This window comes from Elaeis guineensis, chromosome 5 (genome assembly GCF_000442705.2).
Source record: "Elaeis guineensis isolate ETL-2024a chromosome 5, EG11, whole genome shotgun sequence".
Classification (NCBI taxonomy): Eukaryota; Viridiplantae; Streptophyta; class Magnoliopsida; order Arecales; family Arecaceae; genus Elaeis; species Elaeis guineensis.
This window is the reverse complement of record NC_025997.2, coordinates 121,566,367-121,591,079: the sequence shown is the minus strand read 5'-3', so window position 1 is coordinate 121,591,079 and position 24,713 is coordinate 121,566,367. Positions and strand designations below refer to the sequence as shown.

At 40.0% G+C, this 24,713-nt stretch overlaps 1 protein-coding gene across 10 annotated transcripts; it reads left to right on the top strand.

Moving 5' to 3' along the window:
• Positions 1-8,731: 8,731 nt before the first annotated feature.
• On the top strand, positions 8,732-20,922 carry LOC105046083 (uncharacterized). Of its 10 annotated transcripts, XM_073258362.1 has the most exons (7): positions 8,744-8,869; positions 8,984-9,141; positions 10,054-10,098; positions 15,735-15,791; positions 19,131-19,291; positions 20,579-20,655; positions 20,798-20,922. In XM_073258362.1, the coding sequence occupies exons 1-6, from the start codon at positions 8,791-8,793 to the stop codon at positions 20,649-20,651; spliced, it is 573 nt and encodes a 190-aa protein (XP_073114463.1). In that variant the 5' UTR covers positions 8,744-8,790; the 3' UTR covers positions 20,652-20,655; positions 20,798-20,922. The 10 variants fall into 10 exon arrangements, 8 of the variants coding, with proteins under 8 accessions (XP_073114466.1, XP_073114463.1, XP_073114467.1 ...); XR_012141629.1 differs by having other exon boundaries at positions 19,178-19,291; positions 20,579-20,922; XM_073258366.1 differs by lacking the exon at positions 19,131-19,291.
• The last annotated feature ends 3,791 nt before the right edge of the window (positions 20,923-24,713 follow it).

Here is a 24,713-nt window from a genome sequence, read left to right as displayed (position 1 = left end):
TTGGGTATAAAATACCCCCCGGCCGAAGTTTGTAAAAGGCCGACCCTTCCAGGGCTTTTCCGGCCTCCGATCTGGTGTGGCACCTCTCTAAACCCCCTCGACCGTCTGAGCTTCCGGACTTCTTCGACAATGAGCTTCGCCATTCATCTATCGGGCCGCTCCGAAGGCTCTCTAGGCTTCACTATCAGCCGACCTTCTACGGTGATCAACTATTCTCTGAATTCCTTCCAGACTTCTTCTGGCCACAGACGATCCTACTCCGAACTTCTTTCGAACTTCGTCAATATCCGAGCTTCTCCGACAACGAAGATTTCTACAGTAACCAAACTTCATCCAAGTTGCTACGACAGTTGACCGCCTTCCGGACTCCACCCGAGCTCCCGAGAGAGCCGAACTTCTACTACGAGCGGTCTACTCCGAACTTCTACTACGAGCGGTCTACTCCGAACTTCTACTACGAGCGGCCTACTCCGAACTCCTACAGCGGGCGGTCTACCTCGGATATCTACTGTAAGCGAATTCCATTCGAGCCTCTACTGTAAATACATTTCTTCCGAACTTCTATTACAGGTAGACTTCAGCCGAGTTTCTTCGTAATCGGATCCCAGACGAGCTTCTACAATGGGACAGGACCCACCGGTCAGGTCGCTACTCCGAGCTCCCACGACAACCGATCTTCGATCGAGCTTCTACAATAAGCGGTCTCATTTCAGCCTTCTACGAGAACCAGACTCCGTCCGAACTTCTATAGCGGATGGATATCGGACGAGCTTCTACAACGAACGGACTCCAGCAACTGGATTTCTATAACGACTGATCGCCTCCGGTGTCTGTCGAACCTCCCCAACGTCATCTGAGGTCCACCGTCGGTCGACCCTCCACCAGATTCCTCATGAAATCAGACTTCTCCGATGGATAATCTTCAGACGAGCTTCGACATCGGGCAAATCCTAGATGGACTTCCCTAGCAACCAGACCCCTACCAGACTTCACCAACAGAAAGTCTCCATCCGAGCTTTTACAGCAGATGACTTCCGTCTGTAGCATCAGCACCTAAAGCATCCGACAATAGTAGACTCGTCAGCAGCCTCGAAAATATCCGAGCTTCTCCTAGATCGGCAGGATAGAGAGCCATTCCGCTCTATCGGATATCCCAATCGAGCTCTAGCCGACAGATCCAAACTCTCTGGCAAGTCACGACAGTGGCCACTACCCTGCTCCACTCTCTGCAACGGATTCTGCGTGGCTCCACCACTCTCTGGCAAGTCACGATAACGGACACCACTCCACTCTCCAGGCTCAACCACTCTCTGGCAAGTAGCGACAACGGACACCACTCCACTCTCCGTAACAAACTCCACGTGACCCTGAACGACCCCTGACGCCACTACTCTCTGTAACAAACTCCGAGCAGCTCTGAACAGCCCACTACCAGGTGGTTACAGACATCGCTGTCAATCAGTTACGCTCTCCGTCTATAAAAAAGGACCCTCAGATACGTTCTTCTCTAAGCTCTAAACTCTATCTCAAAACTCTGCTAAAATTTTCACTCGAGCACTCCATTTTTGTTGAAGCAGATTATTGACTTGAGCATCGGAGGATCTTACCGGAGCACCTCCAACTCTGATTTAGACTTTCCTTGTAGGTTTCGACGGCGGCCGCGGTCATCTCGACTCCAGTAACTCTGGCTTCGGTAGAATTCTGCACCAACAGAATTGATGCTAGAGGAAGGGCTGTGTCTTCGCAGTACCTTTGTTCTTGAAGGAGTGCTTAACGGGACTGCCTCCAGTCATCTTCTTCGACGTCCTCCTCTCCTTCTCCTACTAGATCTCCACCTGATGCCTCCCCGAAAGGCATCCACCAGGCGATCCATGGCCTCTGCGGTCAGATCTCAGGCTCCGACCTCGCCTTCAGTTTTTTAGGCTCCTCCTCCTCCTCCGACAATGACGATCGGTACGGAGCAGTTCGACCTGCTGGTTCAGCAGGTCAGAGGCCTCACCGAAGCGATGCAGGCTATGCAGCAGTAGTAGCAACAGCCGCAGGCGTCAGTGCGGTTGGAAAGAGCATCGTCGGAGTTCCAAGATCCGGCAGTAGGATGGGCCACTTGGGCCAATCGTCCTGTCTTCTCCGAAAAGGAGAATCTGAGGGTGGAGAGCCCTCAGTCTGATCACGATTTCACTCAAGGAGGATCCCTATCTCCACTCTACCAGAAGACCCTCGAGACTCGCAGTCGAAAGGACCTCTTGGATCGAAGGCTCCAGGAGATGAACCGACAGATCGAAGAGCTCCGCCACGCTTCCTCTGCTTATGGTGAGGACATCTGTACTGACCCTCCTTTCTCTCAAATGATCATGTAGGAACCGATCCCGCCAAACTTCAAGCTCCCCCAATTCGAAAGCTACGATGGGACCTCAGATCTGGTTGACCACTTGGAGGCCTTCCGGACAATGATGCCGCTCCATGGTGTACCAGACGCCATCTTGTGCCAAGCTTTTCCATCTACCTTGAAGGGAGCAGCAAGGAACTGGTACTCGACACTGAAGTCGGGTACTATCTTCTCCTTTGATCAGATGAGCCACCAGTTTGCGGCTCATTTTGTTAGCAGCCGACGTCCCCGGAGAGGTTCAGAGTCTTTTATCGACATCAAGCAGAAGGAGGGAGAATTCATCCGAGCCTACGTCAACCGCTTCAATGTCGCCACACTGGAGGTCCGAAACTTGGACCAATCGATCGTGATGGCCGCCCTGAAGGGCGGTCTTCAAAAAAATGATCTTCTGTTGTCCCTGAAAAAGAAATATCCCAGGGACTTTGCTGATTTGCTGGCTCGAGCCGAAAGATATGTCCGAGCAGAAGAAGCCTTCAAGATGAAGGATGAGGAGACCGCGAAGCAGTGGTAGGCGGGGGACTCTAGCAAGCCCGCAGTTGAAAAAGGACTGAGTGAAGCTCGATCACGTTTTTAAACTCCCTCTGAACACAGGCGTGTCCAGACTCCTCCCCGGGCTCGTAGGCAGAGAAGTTCAGACCGTAGAGTTCGGCAGAGCTCTCCCCTGGGAAAATTCCACAGCTACGCCCCTCTCAATGCTCCAAAAGCCTAGGTGCTGATGGAGGTCAGGGAGCAGCTGCCGAGGTCGGAAAGGATGCATTCGCACCCCGAAAAGTACAACCCAAACAAATTCTACCTCTATCACTGTGACCACGGCCACGACACGGAAGAATGCATTCAGCTCCGAGATGAAATCGAGGAGCTCATCAGGCGAGGTCGGCTTGACAGATTCATTCGACGCCGACCTGAAGGTAGGGAAGACCGGCCTAGGGCCCTGCCACAGTCGGAGCCGCCAAGGAGGGAGGAGCAACCTGAAGATCAGCCTCCGATTGAGATTATCAACTCCATCTCAGGAGGACCCCGACGGGGAGCAGACCTTCCGTGGCTATAGGGTTCGAAAAATCTGCGGATGTATTACCAATAGCTTTGCCTTAAATAAAAATTTTATATTTATATATTTATCTTTTTGGCATGAACTTATAACGACAGGAAGTAACTCCCTCATTCAATTGAAATTAAGCGTGTTAGGAACAGGAGGAAAACCTCATCCTAACATGAGAAAGTCGAAAGCCCGATTACTTAAAGATCAGATGGGAGGAGAGGCCCTTGCAACGGCCCTTATGTGCCCCCACAGTCTTGTTAAGAACAGAAGGAGAACCTCGTCCTAACATGAGCAAAGTCGAAGGTCCGGTTACTTAAAGACCGGATGGGGGGAGAGACCCTTGCAACGGCCCTTATGTGCCCCCACAGCTTTGTTAGGAACAGGAGGAGAACCTCGTCCTAACATAAGTAAAATCGAAGATCCGGTTACTTAAAGATCGGATGGGGGGAGAGGCCCTTGCAACGGCCCTTATGTGCCCCCACAGCCTTGTTAGGAACAGGAGGAGAACCTCATCCTAACATGAGCAAAGTCGAAGGCCCAGTTACTTAAAGATCGGATAGGGGGAGAGGTCCTTGCAACAGCCCTTATGTGCCCCCACCGCCTTGTTAGGAACAGGAGGAAAATCTCATCCTAATATGAGCAAAGTCGAAGGCCCGGTTACTTAGAGACCGGATGGGGGGAGAGGCCCTTGCAGCGGCCCTTACGTGCCCCCACAGTCCTGTTAGGAATAGAAGGAGAACCTCGTCCTAACATGAGCTGAAACTGACTGTCGGGAATAAGAGGAGAACCTCGTCCTAACGCAAATAAAGGCTCGATCGATCAAGATCGGACAAGGAGGAAAGCCTCCTCAACGGCTCCTCTACACTCTCACGACCCCGTCAAGAGCAGAGGGAAGACCCTCACTTGAACACAGAAGAAAAGAAGAGATGAAAAGAGAAAGCAACGAACTACACCAGTGATAAGTAAAAAATAAACTACATCAAAGATCAAGGAATCTCATCTCAACGAGGAAGAAAATTTTTATCGAAAATCTCCAGTCCCTAAGGGCGAATCAACATAGCGATGATCAGGAACCTTCGAACAACGTCGACATCGAACAAGACGAAAAATAAAAGAAGTTCGATAAACGACAACTCAATACCAAAATGGATAAGATAATGAAAAATTTTCTTTTCATTTCATTAGTGAAGTATATATTACAAAGCCTTGAAGGCCAAAAAGAGAGACGACAAGAAAAGCAAAAGAATACATGGAAGGATGAAAGGCAAAAAAAAAAAGAGAAAGGAGCTCTAAGAAAGCTCAGCTTCTTCCGACTTCGAGCTCTCGATTTCGGTCCTTATTAGGGATTGTCTTAAGTTTTCAACTTCTTCCTCTAGTTTCATCTTTCTCAGCAGCATATCTTGGTACATCTGGTGGAACCACCGGCTCTCGCCCTCTGACTCTCGAAGCCTCTTCCTCAAGACCTCGGACTCCATCTCGGCATCTTTGACCGCCTGCTGCTCGTGGACCAGCTGAATCTTCAGCCACTGCAGTTCGGCCTCCTCGCGCCCAAGGGCCACAGATAGTTCTGTCATGGTCCCCCTCAAGGAGCGGAGCTCGTCAGAGCCTTGTGCAGAGGCGAACTGGACTCTCTTAGATAACTGCCTCCGAAGGTGGGAAACTTCATCGATCGCCGTCTGGAGCTTCCTTCGATAGTCCTCTACTTGCCCGCTCTAGCCGACTCGGTAGGCGTTGTAGTTCGCCTAAGCATCCTGCAGCTGCTTTTGAAGGTCGGAGAACTTCTTCGATCAGTCTTGATCACGGTCGGCTTGGACTGTGAGCCAGGATGAGCTCCCTTCCAACTAGCCGATCTTCTCCCGTGTGGCCGCCAGCTCGACTTCAAGAGAGCTGATCTTAGAAGCCTGCATCCAAGATCGGTCGCTGGCACGTTTCCGAAGTTTCTCGAGCTCCGTCACGAAGTCAGTCTTCCTCTGGGTGAATTCCATGAGACCTTTTCTGTGGAGGTCCTGAAGGCGAACAGCCTCCGCAGTGACTTCCGAATGGCTCTTCCTCAGCCGGTGAAGTTCATCTTCCAGCTTCTTGGATTTCTTCGTCAACTGACGAACTTTCCTTCTGAGGTCTTGGATCATCGACTTCAGAGGAATCTCTTGTGGCAGGGGAAGAGCTTCGGCAGGGCACTATCGTTGGAAGACAAAAGCGCCACGACTCAAATTAGTACAAGAAGACAAAAGATAAGAAAAAGACTCCGGCACCAGTGCGCCAAACGCCAAAATATCTGACAACCACTGAGTGCAAAAATCGAGGGGGGCAACTTCGGTCATGAGAATTTCTTTGTACTTCCTTCATTCGAAATCCGAACTCGAAAGTAGGGGGACTGGTGTTGGGTATAAAATACCCTCCGACCGAAGTTTGTAAAAGACCAACCCTTCTAGGGCTTTTTTGGCCTCCGATCTGGTGTGGCGCCTCTCTGAACCCCCTCGACCGTCCGAGCTTCCGGACTTCTCCAACAATGAGTTTCGCCATTCATCTACCGGGCCGCTCCGAAGGCTCTCTAGGCTTCACTATCAGCCAACCTTCTACAGTGATCAACTATTCTCCGAATTCCTTCCAGACTTCTTTTGGCCGTGGACGACCCTACTCCGAACTTCTTCCAAACTTCGTCAATATCCGAGCTTCTCCGACAACGAAGATTTCTACAGTAATCAGACTTCATCCAAGTTGCTACGGCAGTCGACCACCTTCCGGACTCCACCCGAGCTTCTGAGAGAGCCAAACTTCTACTACGAGCGGTCTACTCCGAACTTCTACTACGAGCAGTCTACTCCGAACTTCTACTACGAGCGGCCTACTCTGAACTCCTACAGCGGACGGTCTACCCCGGATATCTACTGTAAGCGAATTCCATTCGAGCCTCTACTATAAACACATTTCTTCCGAACTTCTATTATAGGTAGACTTCAGCCGAGCTTCTTCGTAGTCGGATCCCAAACGAGCTTCTACAATGGGACAGGACCCGCCGGCCAGGTCGCTACTCTGAGCTCCCATGACAACCGATCTTCGACCGAGCTTCTACAATAAGTGGTCTCCTTTCAGCCTTCTACGAGAATCAGACTCCGTCTGAACTTTCATAGCGGATGGATATCGGATGAGCTTCTACAACGGACGGACTCCAGCAGCTGGATTTCTACAACGATCGATCACCTCCGATGTCTGCTGAACCTCTCCAACGCCATCCGAGGTCCACCGCCGGCCGACCCTCCACCAGATTCCTCATGAAACTGGACTTCTCCGACGGATAATCTTCAGACGAGCTTCGACGTCGGGCAAATCTCAGACAGACTTCCCTAGCAACCGGACTCCTACCGAACTTCACCAACAGAAAGTCTCCATCCGAGCTTCTACAGCAAATGACTTCTGCCTGTAGCATCAGCACCTAAGGCATCCGACAACAGTAGACTCGTCAGCAGCCTTAAAAATATCTGAGCTTCTCCTAGATCGACAGGATAGAGAGCCATTTCGCTCCATCGGATATCCCAACCGAGCTCCAACCGACAGATCCGAACTCTCTGGCAAGTCACGACAGTGGCCACTACCCTGCTCCACTCTCTGCAATGGATTCTGCATGGCTCCACCACTCTCTGACAAGTCACGACAACGGACACCACTCCACTCTCCGGGCTCAACCACTCTCTGGCAAGTCGCGACAACGGACACCACTCCACTCTCCGTAACAAACTCCACGTGGCCCTGAACGATCCCTGACGCCACTACTCTCCATAACAAACTCCAGACGGCTCTGAACAGCCCACTACCAGGTGGTTACAGACGTCGCTGTCAATCAGTTACGCTCTCCATCTATAAAAAGGGATCCCCAGATACGTTCTTCTCTAAGCTCTAAACTCTATCTCAAAACTCTGCTAAAATTTTCACTCGAGTACTTCATTTCTGTTGAAGCAGAGTACTAATTTGAGCGTCGGAGGGTCTTGCCGGAGCACCCCCAACTCCAGTTTAGACTTCCCTTGCAGGTCCCGACGGCGGCAACGATCATCTTGACTCCAGCAACTCCGGCTTTGGTGGAATTCTGCACCAACATATATATTTTCATATTTTTTTTTTAAAAAAGGTAATTAAAATTTGCCCACAATAAATTTTTATTTCATCCTTATCTATTAAAAATTTTACTTGGACCCTTATTTTCAATGGTTTTTTCATGTTCGTCCCTTGATATGAAACAAATTTATGTATAACTATATGAAATAGATATAATAATGTATAAAGTTATTACTGATATGTGCGAGACCAGCCAAAAAACATAATGTATTCAAAAATTTTTTCTAATTATATACGATAAACATAATATCTCGAATGATATGGTAATTAAATATAAAATAATGATCAGATGAGGACCAAGTGCTGAGTATCTCCTTTTTTTAAAAATATATATATAATGAGATTTTTGAATACTAATCGATCGATAATACGTGTCAATTAAAAATATAATTTGATATTTGTCTAATGTACTGCAATAGAGAACTGTAGATTAAGATCTATGAAAAGTAAGTATATATTTAGTTGAATATTAATTAATATTTTTCAAAAAATAAAATTTTTAGAATATAGGTATTGTAATATAGAAACTATTTAATAGAAATTTTTCACCTATAAATTTATTAGTATTTTTTTTCTCCAGAGATTGCGGATCCTTTGCTGTATATAAATATTTAGAGTCCAATAAAAGTTTGCCCAATGCATAGACCTATTAATAATTTTTTATATATGCAACATATGTAAATTGCAACCAAGAATGAATTCTTTGTATAATCTTATAAATACTAATAAATCAAGAATCCATTGATTATCTTTCAATATAAACTTGTGTATCTGCAAGATTCATGTGAGACTGGCGACTTTTCCTGAATTTTATTATAGATTAAAGAAGCATTCGATATAATAAAAGATCTCAATTTTCAGTCGATCAAACAATTTAATTCCACTTTAATTCACCAAACATGAAAGCATCAAATATTTTGATAGAAAAATAGATATTTCAAGAAAATTGTGTTACCTGATTATTCCATGTAATCTACAGTAATAGTTTATCCTGAAATTAAGATGGTTACGGGTAAATTAAATTTTTTAGAAATTGATGCATTATATTTCAGGGATCTATTGGTAAACTTTTCTGAACATTAACCATAGACATAATTTATATGTAGAATTGTAGTTTTTATTTTATTTTATTTTTGGAGCCTATTCTATACTTGATCAACCGGGACCCGCTACGTAATAGGAGATGTGAGTATGGACTGACTGCGAAATAACTCTTCCATTAACTGAAAGAATCCAAATCCGTCGAGTATGGGGGATGCATGGCGACGGCCGTCGCTTACTCCAATTCCGGAGCCATTTCCAACAGTTACATCTCAGCCTCTACGGTGGAACAGGTAAACCGATCTCAATCCTAGCTCTCCTTGATCCGAGACCCGCGTCTCAAATACCTTTCGCTCATGAAACCTAAATTTGATCCGAAGCCTATCTCTACTCGGTACACTAATTAGTCTCGGACGCTGCTGAATGGGTCGGCGAAGAGCTCTCTTCAAGGCATCGTCGCCATGGGTTTGCTTCCGAAGGGAGGATGGATGGAAGTTTTTGGGTTCACGGGAGTGCGTCGTGGATTCATGCCAGAATGGCTTTTCAGTGGAGCATGTTTCATTTTGTACAATATGTGTTCTTTCTCACATTAATTTGCATCCAATGACTCTTTTCTTTCTTTTTCTTGTCCCTTTTCATTTGAGTGTCTCATTAAAAAAAGTGATATTTTTTTGCCCAAGAGAAATTTTATTCTTTAGTATATTTTGTGGTTAGATCTTGGGTTCTAATCTAATGTTTTAGTCATCAGATGGAATTTAAGTTGGGTGATACAAAAAATCTCAATTTTGTTTAGGAAAGTGATGCCTTGGGCAGCTATCTACATGCAACGATGATTTAAGATGCAGTAGTGAGTCCCGCATGCTACACTGATGATAGACACAAGTTCTTTGTTCAGAATGGTTTGGCTTAGGTTTGGTTGAAGGAACAAGTCTGAGAGGCCAGTCATGTGCTGAACATTTTGTATCAATAGAAGGATATGAAGAATATATTCAGTTACAGCCTCGCAGGAATCACAACCATAGTCCATCGCAAATCCTCTCATAAATCATAGTAATGGTGTTATGTAATGTTTCTCGACTTTCCAAATCTAATCCAATATTCATGTAAAGAAATTTTCTATCTGTGAAGTATTCAGGCATATCATGATTACTCCTAGTGACTTAATTTCTATAAGAAAGCCATTTAGTTCAAAGGTTACATGTTCACATACATCGCTATATCCGTGCCTTCCTCTTGCATGACCATGCTGACAAGGTTTCACAGTAGTTCTTACTTTCTGGGTCTATAAAATGATATGCCTGCTCTTGATGCTTCTGCTCTTCAACTAATTGCTTGGAGATACACTTTCTTGTATTAGAGAGATCCCGTGTGATTGGTACAGCATTGTGGTTTGCTGGATACGAGTCCTCATGCATGAGGACTAATAATATTCTTCATCTCCTATCCAGATTAGTTAATATTTGTCATATTTTTGCAGCAAAATATCTGCAACCGCCATATTGCAATTGCAGATGTCTCAAAGGTAAGGTTTTCTTGAAATATTTAATCTTGATCTCTTTTATTACTTCATGCTTGAATTCTATTTTGTCTTTCTGGTGCCTCGAATGTGGCACATTCTGTTGGACACTTCTTTAGCTTTGCTCTTGGTTCCATTTCATCTGCCTTGTGACTTCTCGAGCAAACTTTTGCAACAACCTCAACACAACCAAATTGATGCATCAGCTACAAGCCAGATTTCATATCACATCATTACATCATATATCAGATTTCATGACTTGAATCTTGTGATGCCATATTCATGTGTCAACTTTTTTGCTAGCTAATCCCATGGATGGCCATTTCTTCATTTCTTCAATGACAACATACTTCTTAAGAAGCAGCATCCATTTTTATTTTTCAGGGACTTAGACAAATGCTTATGGGCTTGCCCAGAACTGTTCTTGTTAGTTATCTGTAGCTGGTATTTAAAGATGAGTTGAATAATGTATTTCTTTGCATGTCTCAACTACTACTTCTAGCATTAGTTCTATGTGATTGTTGTCATCTGTTTTATGCACAGATTTTTCCTACTTTTACATTATCTGTTGTCAAACATTATCTTCATCTTCCATACATCATGTAAAATACTGCAATTCTGCAGAAGGACAAGTTTGTCCTATGAATTGTATCAAATTTATGATTCTATTAACTCAAAGCTCTTTGCCTTAAGTTGTGCTCATTTTGCTTCTCAATAAAACACAATAATAATAGAAATGTCTACTTTATTTTCGTGCCATTTTGGTAGGCATGAATTTCTAGTTTTGTTAACTAACATTAGTAGCTTTACAGCATGGGTATCAGAAACCCAGTAAGAAAAGGTGCATTTGTGTTTGCATAATTCATTGAATTCGACCTGGCTCTAATATTATTGGGTGACTTTTGCAAAAAAAATAAATTATGCTTCTTCACATTCAGCCATCTAATGATGTTGGCATGCTTCCCAATATTCGTATTGATTACTTAGGAAATGGTATCTTCATTTGCATTTTTGATATATCACTCCCGTCTCCACACCGTTATCATAGTATTAGAAGATATTTCTGTAGTTCATATAATGTGGTTAAATTAGTGTTGCCAAGGTGCTACCCAGAAAAATCTTATTTATCTACTTCTTCCTGATTGTTGAAATGTTCAAGAAATTTCTTGTGTGGAAATGAAGCGAACTTCACTTGAATTAGTCATTACTTATTTTATACTTATGTTGTAAATCATAACCTGTCATCATCCTTGTTAGCCTCTTGTTCTCTGATTAAATTGTCATTAGATGCATACACCTGGCTTTTTGGTTATGTAGTTAATGTGGTATGTCCTAGAGACAAACTTGATGACAATATCTTTTTTTTCTCTCTTTTCAAGTTTTGTTTTTTTTCTCTCTCCATGTTAATAATCCTCATTTTTATCATCTTTTTTTGGTGTAATCCTCATTTTTATCATCACTGTTGGAAAAGGCTCCTAATATGCTCTTCCCCTAGTAGGTACCTTATTTGTAGTTTAAAGTGTATCAGTGTCAAACATTATGATGCATCTCCTTCTAATCATTGTGATAAGGCATCTTGTGCCACACACAAAGCAGCACACTGACTTACAAGTTATAGGCATTGTAATGACTGCTTTAACATCTAAAATTACATGCATTAGTTGTGTTTTGCACCAGGCTAATGGTGCCACAGAAAAACTGGTTGAATGGGATAATGATCTGCTGTATCTGCCTATGTTCATCAAGATGGGGTGGTTCTTATGGTTCATGGCTGAAAAATCTATGAGATGATGTGGTTTGCATACTTGGAGTGATGTACATTGCCCCACCACAATTTCTCGTAAAAGTATTTTGTTTTTAGTTTCTGTTGTATTTATGGAACCAGATTAGCATATTATTTTCTCATCTCAACATGCATGAGGTACATATTGTTGCTGTTCTCCATGTTCTATTATCCTCATTCCTTGTTTCCTCTCAATTACTCCAGAGGGCATTTGGACTCTTTTTATCAGTTCTTATCAATTCCTACAAAACAAGAAAGATTATTTCTTCCTGATGGCTTAGAGTCTTGGACTCTTCTTTTGCTCCCAGACATCAAAGAGAATTAACCTTTGGCTCTTTTTTCAATTCAGTTTCAGCATTACATATCTTGCTAATTCCATGGTCATTTTCTATATTGTCTTGGACTGGTTGGTATATATATCTATATCTTTTTCTCCTTATAGTTGCAACATTTCTATTAACCAACTAAATAAACATTGCAACCTGGACTTATATGAATGGCAATGTGATATCAACTATCATTGCTAGGTCCTGTCAAAGCTAAGTAACATTATATGGAGATGAACACTCAGAATTTTTTGGGCTAATGAAGTGAAGTTTCAACATCTTCAGGATAATACAACGCTCATTATAAAGGAAAACTTCCTAAAGACCCACTTGTTTCATAAGATTTGAGAGCCCTTTTGCTCATAGCAAGGGAATTGCAAACAAGAACCCTGATAACACTGCCTTCTAACCATAGATAACAGGCCAAAAGGAAACAAAGTTATCAAATAACCAAAAGAGAAGTGATGCATACATTTTATTTCTCAGCCTATCTTGTGGGTACTTGAAAGGTTACTAGACAGAAATGGCAGATGAAACTTGTCTTTGGCAATGGGATGGACAGGGCATAATCAGCTGATGGAAACAATAATCATTATGTTTCACCTATCTCTTATTCAGCATGCATCTATGAAAATCATAGATTTATAGCAAAACAAGTCCTGGTGCACTAACTGTTGGAGTCAGAAAGGATGGTTTATAACTGGACCAGTGGGTCTGAGAAAGAGAAAAAGGAAAGCCAACCTTTTCAATGGATAGCTGCAGGGCTGTTGAGGGTGTCTTTTGAAGAGGTTTGCATGCCATGTGATTTTTACTTTTAGTGACCATGAGGTCTATATTTTTGTTAAGGGAGGGAACCATTCAAAAGGAGAAAGGGTAATGTACATATTTTGTGAAATTGTGGATCCTAAGTTATACCATCCATGATTGGAAGAGCTATACAATGTAATGGCAGGAAGAGGAAGCTATTCGATTGCTCATTTTGTGAAGATGGTTAACCATAGAACTTAAATTGTTTAGATTTGTACAAAACCTTGTTCCTTTGCAGGATTTGTAGAGGCAAAAATATCTAGGCCTTGGAATATCGAATGCTAATATTTCATAAAGGAAATCATGGGGCAATTAATGTTTTCTGTTATGGGGGGAGAAACTTCTTTCATGCTTTTGTGCATTATGATATATCATTTACATTTTCAAATCTTGCCAAGTTTAATGTTGAGTTAGGCCATATAACCCATGTAGAGATGGTGAAGCCAAAAGCCCCTATTCTTATCAAATGAAATCACTTTCTCTTGTCATTTTGAGATGTTGAATCAGGGTTGATCTAAGGGCTGTCATGACCTGCTGGCTTTTTCAGTTGAGAAGGCTAAAATGGGATTGAGAGAGGAGGGGGGGGGGGGTGGGTGGGGTGATTCTGGACAAATGAAGTGGCCAATCCTCTAGGTTTCTCTTGGAGCATCGGAGAACTTATTCAAGAAGGTTTGTCATCCTTGTGGACTGTCTTGTGTATTATTTTTCTCAGTGTTGGAGCCACAAAGAATAGTATGCAGTTGCACTGTCATGTTCAGATGTTGAGGTGATATCTCCCTTGTATCTCAGTCATCCCTTCTTGTGGTAAGAGAAACTACCTTTGTATTGTTCCCCCATGGATGTTATAAAACTTGGTTTTGACCAAACCAAATTAATCCTTGTCCCTGTTCATGGTTTATTGTTCTTTTGTGAGTCCCTTCTTTTTTCTTGTTGTACTGCACATTCATGAGAATCCAAGGTTTGGAAATTTATTTGGAAAATGACATGTTTGTTAGCCAAACTTTTGTAGAAAGCCTGTGTACAAAGTTATTAATGTTATCTGTGTACAGTGCTTCAAATCAAGGAACATTAAGTTCAATCTAGGAAACCAAGTTGTCTCTCATTTCATGTGATATCTATCCCATCTCTTTTTTTATCTGTTTGTAAGTTTCATATGCATGTTTTCATTTACCAGTGGCATATATGAATATAAAAGCCTAGGCTCAGAACAAACTACCAATTGAAATGTAGTTGAGCTGTCAAATTCATCTTCCTAAAGTTAAATATTTATGTTTTAGTTTATGCAGAGTTGGAGGAGATGTTTTACTCCATTCTGGGCTCAGAGACATCTTCTTAAGTGATAAGATTTCCTTTCTGATCTTTGTCAGAGAAAAAATTTAGCATGTGAAAATGCAGACTTTTATAGGACCTAATCTTGTTCGGCATTTTAATTCCACTATTGCACAAGCAAGTTTGTTTAAGCAGGACCGAGACCAGCACAATGACAGGGTTAATTGGGCATTGAGCTTACTATTAGGTTAGGCTAGTCTTAAGATTTATTGTTGTACAAATAGCAGTAGCAGCTTATACAATAATTACCTACTGATGAATTATGAAATGGAACTAGCCAATCTTTTGCAGATAGAGATTTAACTTGCTACATGTACTTGTAGTCTTCTGGATGTAAAACAAAGGGAAAAGCTGTACATACCCATAATCTTTCAGATTAGATCATAATTGCTTATGTTTTTGTTTATCTCTCATCTTCCTCTTATTCTGTTTTTACAAGACCTAGCAAAGTTAACACACTGCATTAACACTACTGGTTGAATAATATTTCAGCCACTTGCAATACATGATTTCTCCTAGGAGATCCCACCTATCATAGAAATGATTTCATGTGACACGTTAGTCAATCTAATCATATATTTATGTACTCATGCATCTCTTTATCTTCTACTTAACTATTTTAGATGCTTCATAAGATCCACAAAAAATTGGATTTTTGTGATGAAGTCCGTAAATAGAAGGGTTGTTGCCCTTAGATGGTCAAACTTGATCTATGATATCAGTGTCCATGTTTGTTGCTTCAAGAGGGTTAAGGGAGAAAACTAAATTAAAAAGCATTTAGAGTCAATACATGGCACATTCTATATGATTAAACTCTCAAAGAGCACATAACCAATATCAACAATCATCGCCTCAATTATTTGGACTAATGGCGTGTTTAGTGCTGCTTCTGCTTTATAAAAAGAGGAGAGAAGCCAGAAGCTATGTTTTCTAGCTTCTTCTCAACATGTTTTCTTTTAATCTTTTCTTCTTGTAGAAGCACTTTTCGTATAATGTTACCAACTAATTTTTTTTTGAAAGTGTTTTTTTCCTGCAAAAAGTACTTTTTAAAAACAAGACCAGACACACCCTAAATTTCATTTGTTGATCTTCTTTCATAAATGTCTGTCAACCTAACCTCAACCCTACACTGCTTTTGTCTGGGCCTGGGACTTGCATTGGTGGTGTCTCTTGTGAGGCATTCTTTTTCTTGGTTATTGCAGATGATCAAGTGATGCTCTCTAAGTAATATTCTACTTCGAATTTTTTTGAATTAATTAGATTCAATTTTGTGGTGTCAGTTGTTCGAGAAAACAATATTTCGTAGTTGCGGTTTTTTCTCGTTATGTGCCTGTTGTCCTGTTATTTCGTTGCTTTTAGGATATGTTTCATGATCTATGTCTACAACATATACGCAGTTGGATTGGCATTTTATGGTGCAGGGCTCCAAGAAAATCTTCAATATCTTTTTGAAGGTAAATTTCTAGCTCTTTTTAAATATTCAAGGGAATTTTTCTGAGTGCTGTCTGATACTCATGTATATATTTAGATGCCATTTTTGTCCTTCCATTACCTCCACTTATCATGTCCATTTAGTGCTTATAAGTGTTGTATTCATTCTTGTCCCCTCTTTTTTTTCAGGTGAATTCCTCTTCCCCCCGCCCCCCCCCCCCCCCATTCTCCTCTTACTTCCTCTCATATGAAACCAGAATGACCCGTTCTGATGGTTTGCTATCTTGTCCATGAAACAGAGCCACTTCATGGTTCCTTAAATTAGAAGAGACCCCATTTGAATAATTTAGGTTCCTAAAGTCGGACAGTGATGACATGGAATGACAGGCCAAAGGTAATCCTGTTTTCATATTATCAAGAGGCGAATGAGGGAGTCATCTACCATTAGCCTTTCTTATAGGTGCCGCAAAGGGGTCCAGTACATAAAAATAGGAATATGAGGCCCTGACACTTGGATGGTCAGAGTTCAAGTTTTCACTTTCATTTAATTAAAGTTCAGCATCGCCTCAACTAGTCCCTTAGAATCTATGACTCTCTTGAGTTGACAAAAGGCTACGATGAGATGAGGAGGAAGCTAAGCTTATTAACTGATGGTTATATGAACATGAAGGGAAATAGCAGGAAGCAAATTGATTCGCAGTGAAGTCTATGATCCTAAGTCACTTGTTTCTGTCTGCAGTTAGATAGCTATATATGGTGATGCAGCCAAACTTGTTTCAAGCAGGAGTGGGTAGGGGAGTTTGCCCCATTTGTGAAAATTTGTTAGCTTAAAATTTAAGTGGGTATTTTAGTAGTTTGATGTTTTATTCCTTTATCAAATCTTTTCATATCTTAGATTAGTAGGAGGTATGCTGCCTAACAAATCAATTAGAAAGTTGTGAGGGCCAATCAATTCCTTAGAATAGTAATGTAAACTCAAACCAGTATTTGAGGTCTGATCTTTCATGTCCATTCCTTGCTTGTTTACTGATATCTTTGCTTTTGCTCATTCACTGATTTCATAGACAAACCAAAAGCCTAGAATAGACAAAGCACAGCCAATATTCAAATTTTGAAGTTTGAACTGTTCAAAATTTGTTCCTGAAAAGGCTCTTATGTTTTTTCAGTGTAGAAAGACTAGGAGGAAATAGATTAAATGGTTCCAGACACTATTGCAGGACAGACTAGGAGGAAATAGATTTCATGGTTCAAGACACTATTACAATCTTCTCTAATGGTGAGAACTGAGACCCAATTGTCCATTGCCCATCATTCTTTCCTTCTGTCTATCAATGACCTTTATACCAAATTACTTTCATCATGTCGATAATTTATAATAATCATCATTTATTATATTTTTATATTGAAATGCCAATTATTTTGTACTTCAAGTTCACTAATTGAAAGAGAGAGATTTTCCTAAACAATGGAATACCTGTTCTCATCCCTTTCATATGCATAGAGAAACACTTACTATGTGGTAGAGAAACTCTATCATGTGGTGAAGTGAGATTAGTCAAAAATTTCTTTTTGAATGGCAAATCTGTTGTAAAACTGAGGCCTCATGCTGCCAAGCAAGGTCATTCTTTACAGGCACGTTTTCTGTTCAGGCAGGATCAAAATCAGTTCAGCAGTGGGTGGTTGGTCTCACTTAATGGGACAGTTAATGGCACAGTCTAGTTTCTTTTTTTTGATGAATATGGGAGGCTGTAGGCCACCCAGCTTTATTAAGTGTTAGAAATATTTACAAGGTACAAAGAGGAGAGAAAAAGCAGTAAAAAAGAGTAACTGAAAATGGAGATCAGAATCCTCCTAGGGAGAAAACATAGGGTTCCACAGGAGGCAACAGAGTTGATCTCAAAATCCACTGAATTCAACATTCAGATGTTACAGAAATTAAGACAAAAGAGCTGCTGATTTGCGAATGGTTGGTAAGAGGCCTGTGTGATCTGACTGCCATCCAACCCGTATAAGTAACAACCACAAATTGTCTGAGTGTGACACGGCTGAAGTTCAGAGGTCATGAGGTAGAGCAGATACAGTTTTGACTTTGTGCCAGTTTTTTCTATGCTCCAGCAGTGCATTTCCATCACATAAAGTGGACCATAGGTTGAAAAGGAGGATGCTTCATGTGCAACGGAGTGAAGAGAAGCTCGTTTGCCCAGGAAGATTGTAGCATTCCTCTCTTTCCAGCTGCTCCAGGTGATAGCTCCAATAAGCATTAGTATCATTGGCCAAGTGGATTTGGAGAAGTTTTAACTTGTCCATTCCATACAAAGCCCTTCGCACGTACCATGAGATTGTAGAACCCCAAATGCGTTACAGCATGCACTCCAAATGGTTATAAAGAAAGAACAATCTGAGAACAAATGGTCTACAGTTTCAATTGACTGTTGGCACGAGACGCAGTCCCTCAAGTTCTTTCCGATGACATAATGAGTATTAATATTCAGCTCATGCTGGGACAATCTAGTTTCTAGCTTAATAGTCATACAAATGGCATCGTTAGCTCATATGATGGTTACCTTTGTATTTTTTTCGCTTCTCCTTGATCAGCTAGCCTGAGAGGCAAGCATGTTACAATTTTTTTATGATCCTGGAGGTAGCTAGACTACAATGTATGTGACCTTATTTGTTACTCTGCCAATGTGGCCCTTTTCTTCTACACACAGGCATCAACATCTATGGCCTGTCCTGATGAAAGAACCTCATTCATGGAGTCACATGTTTTGGAGACCAAGAAGCTTTTAGACCATTTAACCATCTCTACTGGATCTTTAGGGATATCCTCAAAAACTTCATTTCCAATAATATGGGAGTTAAATTATTTCTTGAGACCATTCCCTTGGCAGAATCCATATTCAAAGCCATCCCATAAGCTACCATTTCATCTGCCCCCTACTATTGCACATATCTTGGGTTTTGCTGCTTGTAGTCTCTTCCTTGGGACTAGAAATCTGCCATATCAATTCACTAATGGAACTAAATTGACCTACCGCTCACACTGATTTTTGCTACTATATTCTGCCATGCTTCCCATTCTAATATGTTGCTCTTCATCTACTCCTGATCCATCAATATCCAGTTACTCTGCGATGAGTTATGAACCTGCATGATCTCAACTATTCCATATGAAAGATTTGGCAGTTTAGACATTCGAATAATGTCTCCAAGATCTTCTCTTAGTTCTGAGTTCTAGTTATTACCAAAATGTAGTTGCTCCTGCCATAGGAGAGCATGTAAGCTTGCATTATACTTAACAGTAATAGGATTTTCACATGAAAATCAAATTTGATTGTTAATTTATTGTTTCGTATGTACAGTATCTGGCATTCTCTAAGCGGTCTGCCACAACTCATGCTTGTTGCAGTTTGACAAAGTTGATTGTCCATAAGATTTTGCTCCGATTCTCTCTTCTTGTCTTTTCCACTCATTTGAATTCAGACGAGATTGGCATACCTAGGATGGGTTGGCAGGCTCGAAGGTACTAGTTGCATCTTTAAAACATCTAAAATTTAATGTTTTATGATCAATCTAATCTGAATCCATTTTTGGTAGGACTTCAGGTAGGGGGTAAAGAAAAACATATATGATCTAAAGGGGATAAACACATGATATAAATCATTCTACTCCCTACTGCAAGTTATAATGCTAATGACCAGATATTTATCCTCTTTGCTGGTAAATATGATTAGATGTGTAATACTGAAAAAACTATTTTTTGTCCCTATTATATTTATTTGATTTTAAACTATTGTCTCAGTTGTTTTAAAAAACAATATCCCCCTCAATTTTCCTTGACCATTGGACTCTTGTGCACTTCCATCATGAAAAGCAATTGTTCATATTCTGAAACATTGCAGGTTTCTGTTCTGAAAATTTAGGTATTTGAATTTCCATGAGTACCTCAGCTGCATGAACACAATCTTGTGCCAGCTTTGCTCCTTCCATCATCATCATCATCCTTGTTATTCTCATTCTATCTATGAATGGTAAATATCAATACCTTTTTCTTGTTGCTTGAGTTCAACTTATTTTAGAAATTTGAACATGGTGATCTACGAATTGTTATCTTTCAACTCAGTGGATCTAATTAATGCCATCAAATGCTTATCCTTATAATCATTGTCAAAAAGACTGGAATCTCCAGGTTTGCAGCTTTGCTTCTTTTGATCTTCTTTTCCATTTTTCGTTTGTATCATTTCATATCATCGGTCAAATCATGGCGACTTTGATCTCCATTTTGTGAAAAGACCAGAATTTGTATTCTTGTACATTCTTGTGGTGGCTGCTGCATTTGCATCATTCGAAAAAAACCTCAGCCCACCATGATAGAACATCTCGACTGTAAGATATAAAGCAACTAATGGCCACTGTGATGGAACTTCTTAACACAAGAACATTTGTGAAACTACATATCAGCTCATTTACTTATTTTGGAGCTTGGCTAACAACTAAGGATAGACCCAAAAGCTATAAGAATCAATTCTTTTAGCTGTTAGGATAAAGTGCCAACAACTGCAAGATAATAGGAAAAAGAGACATCATAACAGACCACCACTTGTGTTTCAACAGCCTCCATTTATAATAAGAGAGATATAAGGCGCATAATTGATGATCTTCTGATTAAACAAATAAGATATACCCATGAAAATGTAATTCCCAAGAATTTTGGTTTCTAAGTCTGGAAACCGATAGCATAGCATTATTGACTAAAAGAAACCATATCACTAGGAATTAATTAAAGACATTGTTTATGTTTTTCTTACAGGTGCTTGGAGAAGGGGCAGGATATAGGAGGAGAAGCTGAATTGCACTTAAACATTTGGATGGTCAGAGTTTGACATGGTAATGGAGATGCCCACACTCACCATTGCTCTTCTTCAGTTTATCTTCTCTTTTTTTTTCTCTCTCTTCTTTTTTTGTGTGCTTAACACCGCCTTGATTCAAGCATCTTTTGTGTGTATGCTTTTCCTTTGAGTCAACAAAGGCTGCATCTTTGCTGGATTAGTGACTTGTGGCAAAGTGATGGGAAAGCTGATCCTTCTTAGCTTAATAGGTAGCCCTAAAGTACTTTAAAAAAATAAAAAGGCAGCTCCAAAGGTTGTTGGTGTCTTCTGTAGTTTTGTGCAAATGGCTTGAGTAGATCTCATACTTGTACTGAGTATGATGTGCTTTATTTTAGTAGGCAAGTATATTATCTGGTGATTATGGTTAACTATAACAGGTCAGGGGACCCAGATTCCTTAAGAACTGGTGATATTCCTCTGTCAGTTTATCTAGTATGAAAATTACCACCTGTCTTGTGCTAAGCTTATCTAAGTTAATAGTTGTTATGTGTATCCCTGACTCATCATCATTACCATGCAAATACACTTGCGTGCCTGTTTAGTTCTGTGCTATCAAAGCAATCTATCTAGCCTGAATTAAAAAATGTCTTGCATCTATGGATGATTAGAGAAACACATTCGCACATGTTTACACACGCACATAAGGATGTAGGGATGCAACATGTTTCATGTTCTACGTCACATTATTAATCATCATCATCTCTCTCTCTCTCTGTATCTCTCTGTGTGTGTGTGAACTAGGATGGGAGTCTGGCTTGAAATTCATCATCATCATCTTCGTTTTCCATTACCAACTTAATTTCTCGGTTGAAAGATCATCATTCTCATAATGACACACTTATGCTCACATATGTTGGGTATAAACTGGTTTGAAAAACACATGATGGAACACCAATTATTCTTGAGCATCATATATTCTATATTATCTCTCTCATCAATGTCCTTTTCATTATCATCATCATTATCATCAAAAATATCTCAACCTCTATTATTGCAATCTCTTCTTATAATGGATGCCACATTTTAAACAAGCTAGCAACTATTGTGATAGGAACATCACAAAAAGTGGCTTGGTGACCACTGTCCAGTATGGTGTATGAACAATATTGTTCAGAGATGCTTACAAAATGAAATCTATTTGCCCAATAAAATGATGCTGCAACAACTTCAAATGCCTATAAAAAAAGAGAGCAACTAACAATATAGCCCCTCTGCTGTATCACCATAAATTAATACAATAAAAGGATACCCTTCACCAAGCAACTTTCCTTTGTTAATAATTGGAATAGATAACATGGCACAAAAGAGACCAAAGGTAATCATAATATTCTAAATGACTAATGGAGTCTTCTATATGCCCCTTAGCCTTTTGGGTGGATGCTGGAAGAGGCTGTAACTACTATAAACAAAAAGAAGTGCCAGACAAACTTTCTTCTGACACTTGGATGGATATAGTTGAAAATTATGACATAAACAACAATGCTTAATACTATCTAGTACGAATTATCTTTTGTTAAGGTTTTAGTCTGCCTAAAATGAAGTACTTTTAGTATGCATGTCTTCTTTTGAGTCAACAAAGGTGGTGATATTAGATGGACTAGCGACTTTGGAAATGAAATAAAGGATGACCAGGCTCTTTAGATAATAGCTCTTGGATTGGTGACTGTCTTTGGAGCACATGGCTTGCAGATATACTTTATTTTTAGTCACTATAGTGTGCGTGTGTGTGTTTTCTTTTTTCAATATCTAGTACAAATGAAGAGAGGAGAATTTTGTGATGATTGGTAACTGTACAAACTCAAAACCAAGAAGGTTTTAAGAAAGCCACAAACTTATTATTTCCATTTTTACAATGTTTTTTTTTTTTTTTTTCTTCCCAAGAAAATTTTCTTCAAATTATCAGATCTCAAGAAGCATAAGGCCCCTGTGTCCCTGTTTCAGTACCTTATATTTTTTTCTACGACTTTCTTTGATCTTGGTTCAAGGGCAGAATTGAAGAGAAAAAAAGTAGCCAGTCAGTACATCCCTTATCAGATGTGCAAGTTAAAAAAGAAGCCTCCACGTAAGTAGATGAGAAATCCAATGCCCATCTTCTTCTGGTTACACAACTAGTGATGCACAAATTTGGAAGTCAGTCGCCAGGATTTCTAAAGAATCGAACATCTTTAAAACTCCACGCCTTTGCCTTTCTCATCTGAACCTGCGCCCCACACATCTCTTTATATATATATATATATATATATATGGTCATGTATGCTAGTACCAAAAGATAAAAAAAATAAAATGCCAACACATCTTGATTTTGAAACTACTCCACAAAAGCCAGGACTAAAATTGTTTTATTACCCCATGTAGGTCACCATGTTACCAACTTGACAAAAATTAAATTGAAGTCAAATCTCTGTAAAATGGTAATTTTGATCGATCGGAACCATCAGCATATTGTTTCAGCTCGGTGACCCTGCAAGTAGAAATAGAAAATGAAGTAACTATATTAAATGAATTTATTATCATCCCTCTCCAGTAGAATGATTATTTAAAAAAGCAAATAGCTGTGGATGGATTCATACAGGAAAGTTAATATAGATGTTACGAATTTAATTTTTTTTCTTTGAGAATATATCAATCTGGAGTCGGATGAAACCAAAATTTTATATCCCATTTTTAATTAAAAACGTTAAAAATGATCAGCCATGAAGTTATCCTTCCCCCCAGTAGTTTTTCTTGGCCAGCATTGTTTGTCTCACCGGTCAAATTGATTGCAAGAGCAAGCGAGGAAAGCACGGAAAAAGCGAGTTGGAGTGATGAAGTCGTCGAGGCCGTGCGCCGTCTCCCACGCAAATACACCTAAAAGGTAGCCGAAATCGTTGCATTTCGTTGCATTGTGGCCCTCGTTAGCGACCGTTTCGTGAATCCAACATCAAAGAATAAAATTAGGAAACGATACATGCTCCAAAGAATATTTGGATTTATTTGATTTTTTTTTGATCCTTTCTGGTTCCAATTTCCCTTTCCTTTCCTACCTACCTATTATTCTTCGTTAAATCCCATCATTTTTTTTCTTTTTTTTTTTTGAGCTTTTAAATGGCCTACCCACCAAAATTTCAACAAGGGTTCTATTTAATTACAAGGTGTCCCCACTAAAACTGTTATTCACTGATACAGCGGCTATAATAAGCATTATTTGCCTCGCAATGTATAGTTTCAAATGTCAATCATTTTAAAGGTTAATACTAAATCACTATTCATTAAATGAATTTATAATTTGTTAAGTAGTATGAATTACAAACTCTTCTGAAGGAAAAGTTTTTATAAAAATTTGAATTTTGATAATATAACTTTTCAAAAAAATACTAATACATTAAATAGTGTTTGTGTGTTGGGGTTATTTGTATATTACTAATTGCTATAATAGATGTGACCCCAAAATGGATGCTGAAGCAACATGGTAGCAATGGTGATCAACTAAAGCTGCAAAATATTGATTTCATTTCTAATGTTATATAGATTCTGTTGCGTAAAGAATCCAACAAGATAATTGATGTTACCTTATCAACCTTTTGATTTGGGGAAAACAAGATTCTCTCAGTCTCACCCTTAATATTTTTATTTTTGCATATATCACCCTATTTTGGTTACTGCATGACCAATACCAATATGAATTGAAGTTTAGACTTAACGAAGATGAAAAATCTGAAATTGTTATAATATTTAAATCTTCCAACCAATAAACAATGAACAGAATATACCCAATTAGAATAAGATCACCATTGCTTTCTCATTTGTCAACTAAAATCCTCTTGATAAGATATATATAAACTGGATAGTTAAATCTTAGCCAAAATATCGACAAATTGCAGGAGTGTATACCTATATATCGGTTCAGGAAGACACAACATAAACCACTAACCTAGTCAAAAGAAGATCATGACCCATTTGTCCTCACCACCCTGATTGCAGAATGGATTATTTTTTAAAAACTTTTTTAACCAAGGTATATTTTTCCTTGTCTCTTCTGTTAGCTATAAAGCTGCAAACAGTAACTAGTTTGACACC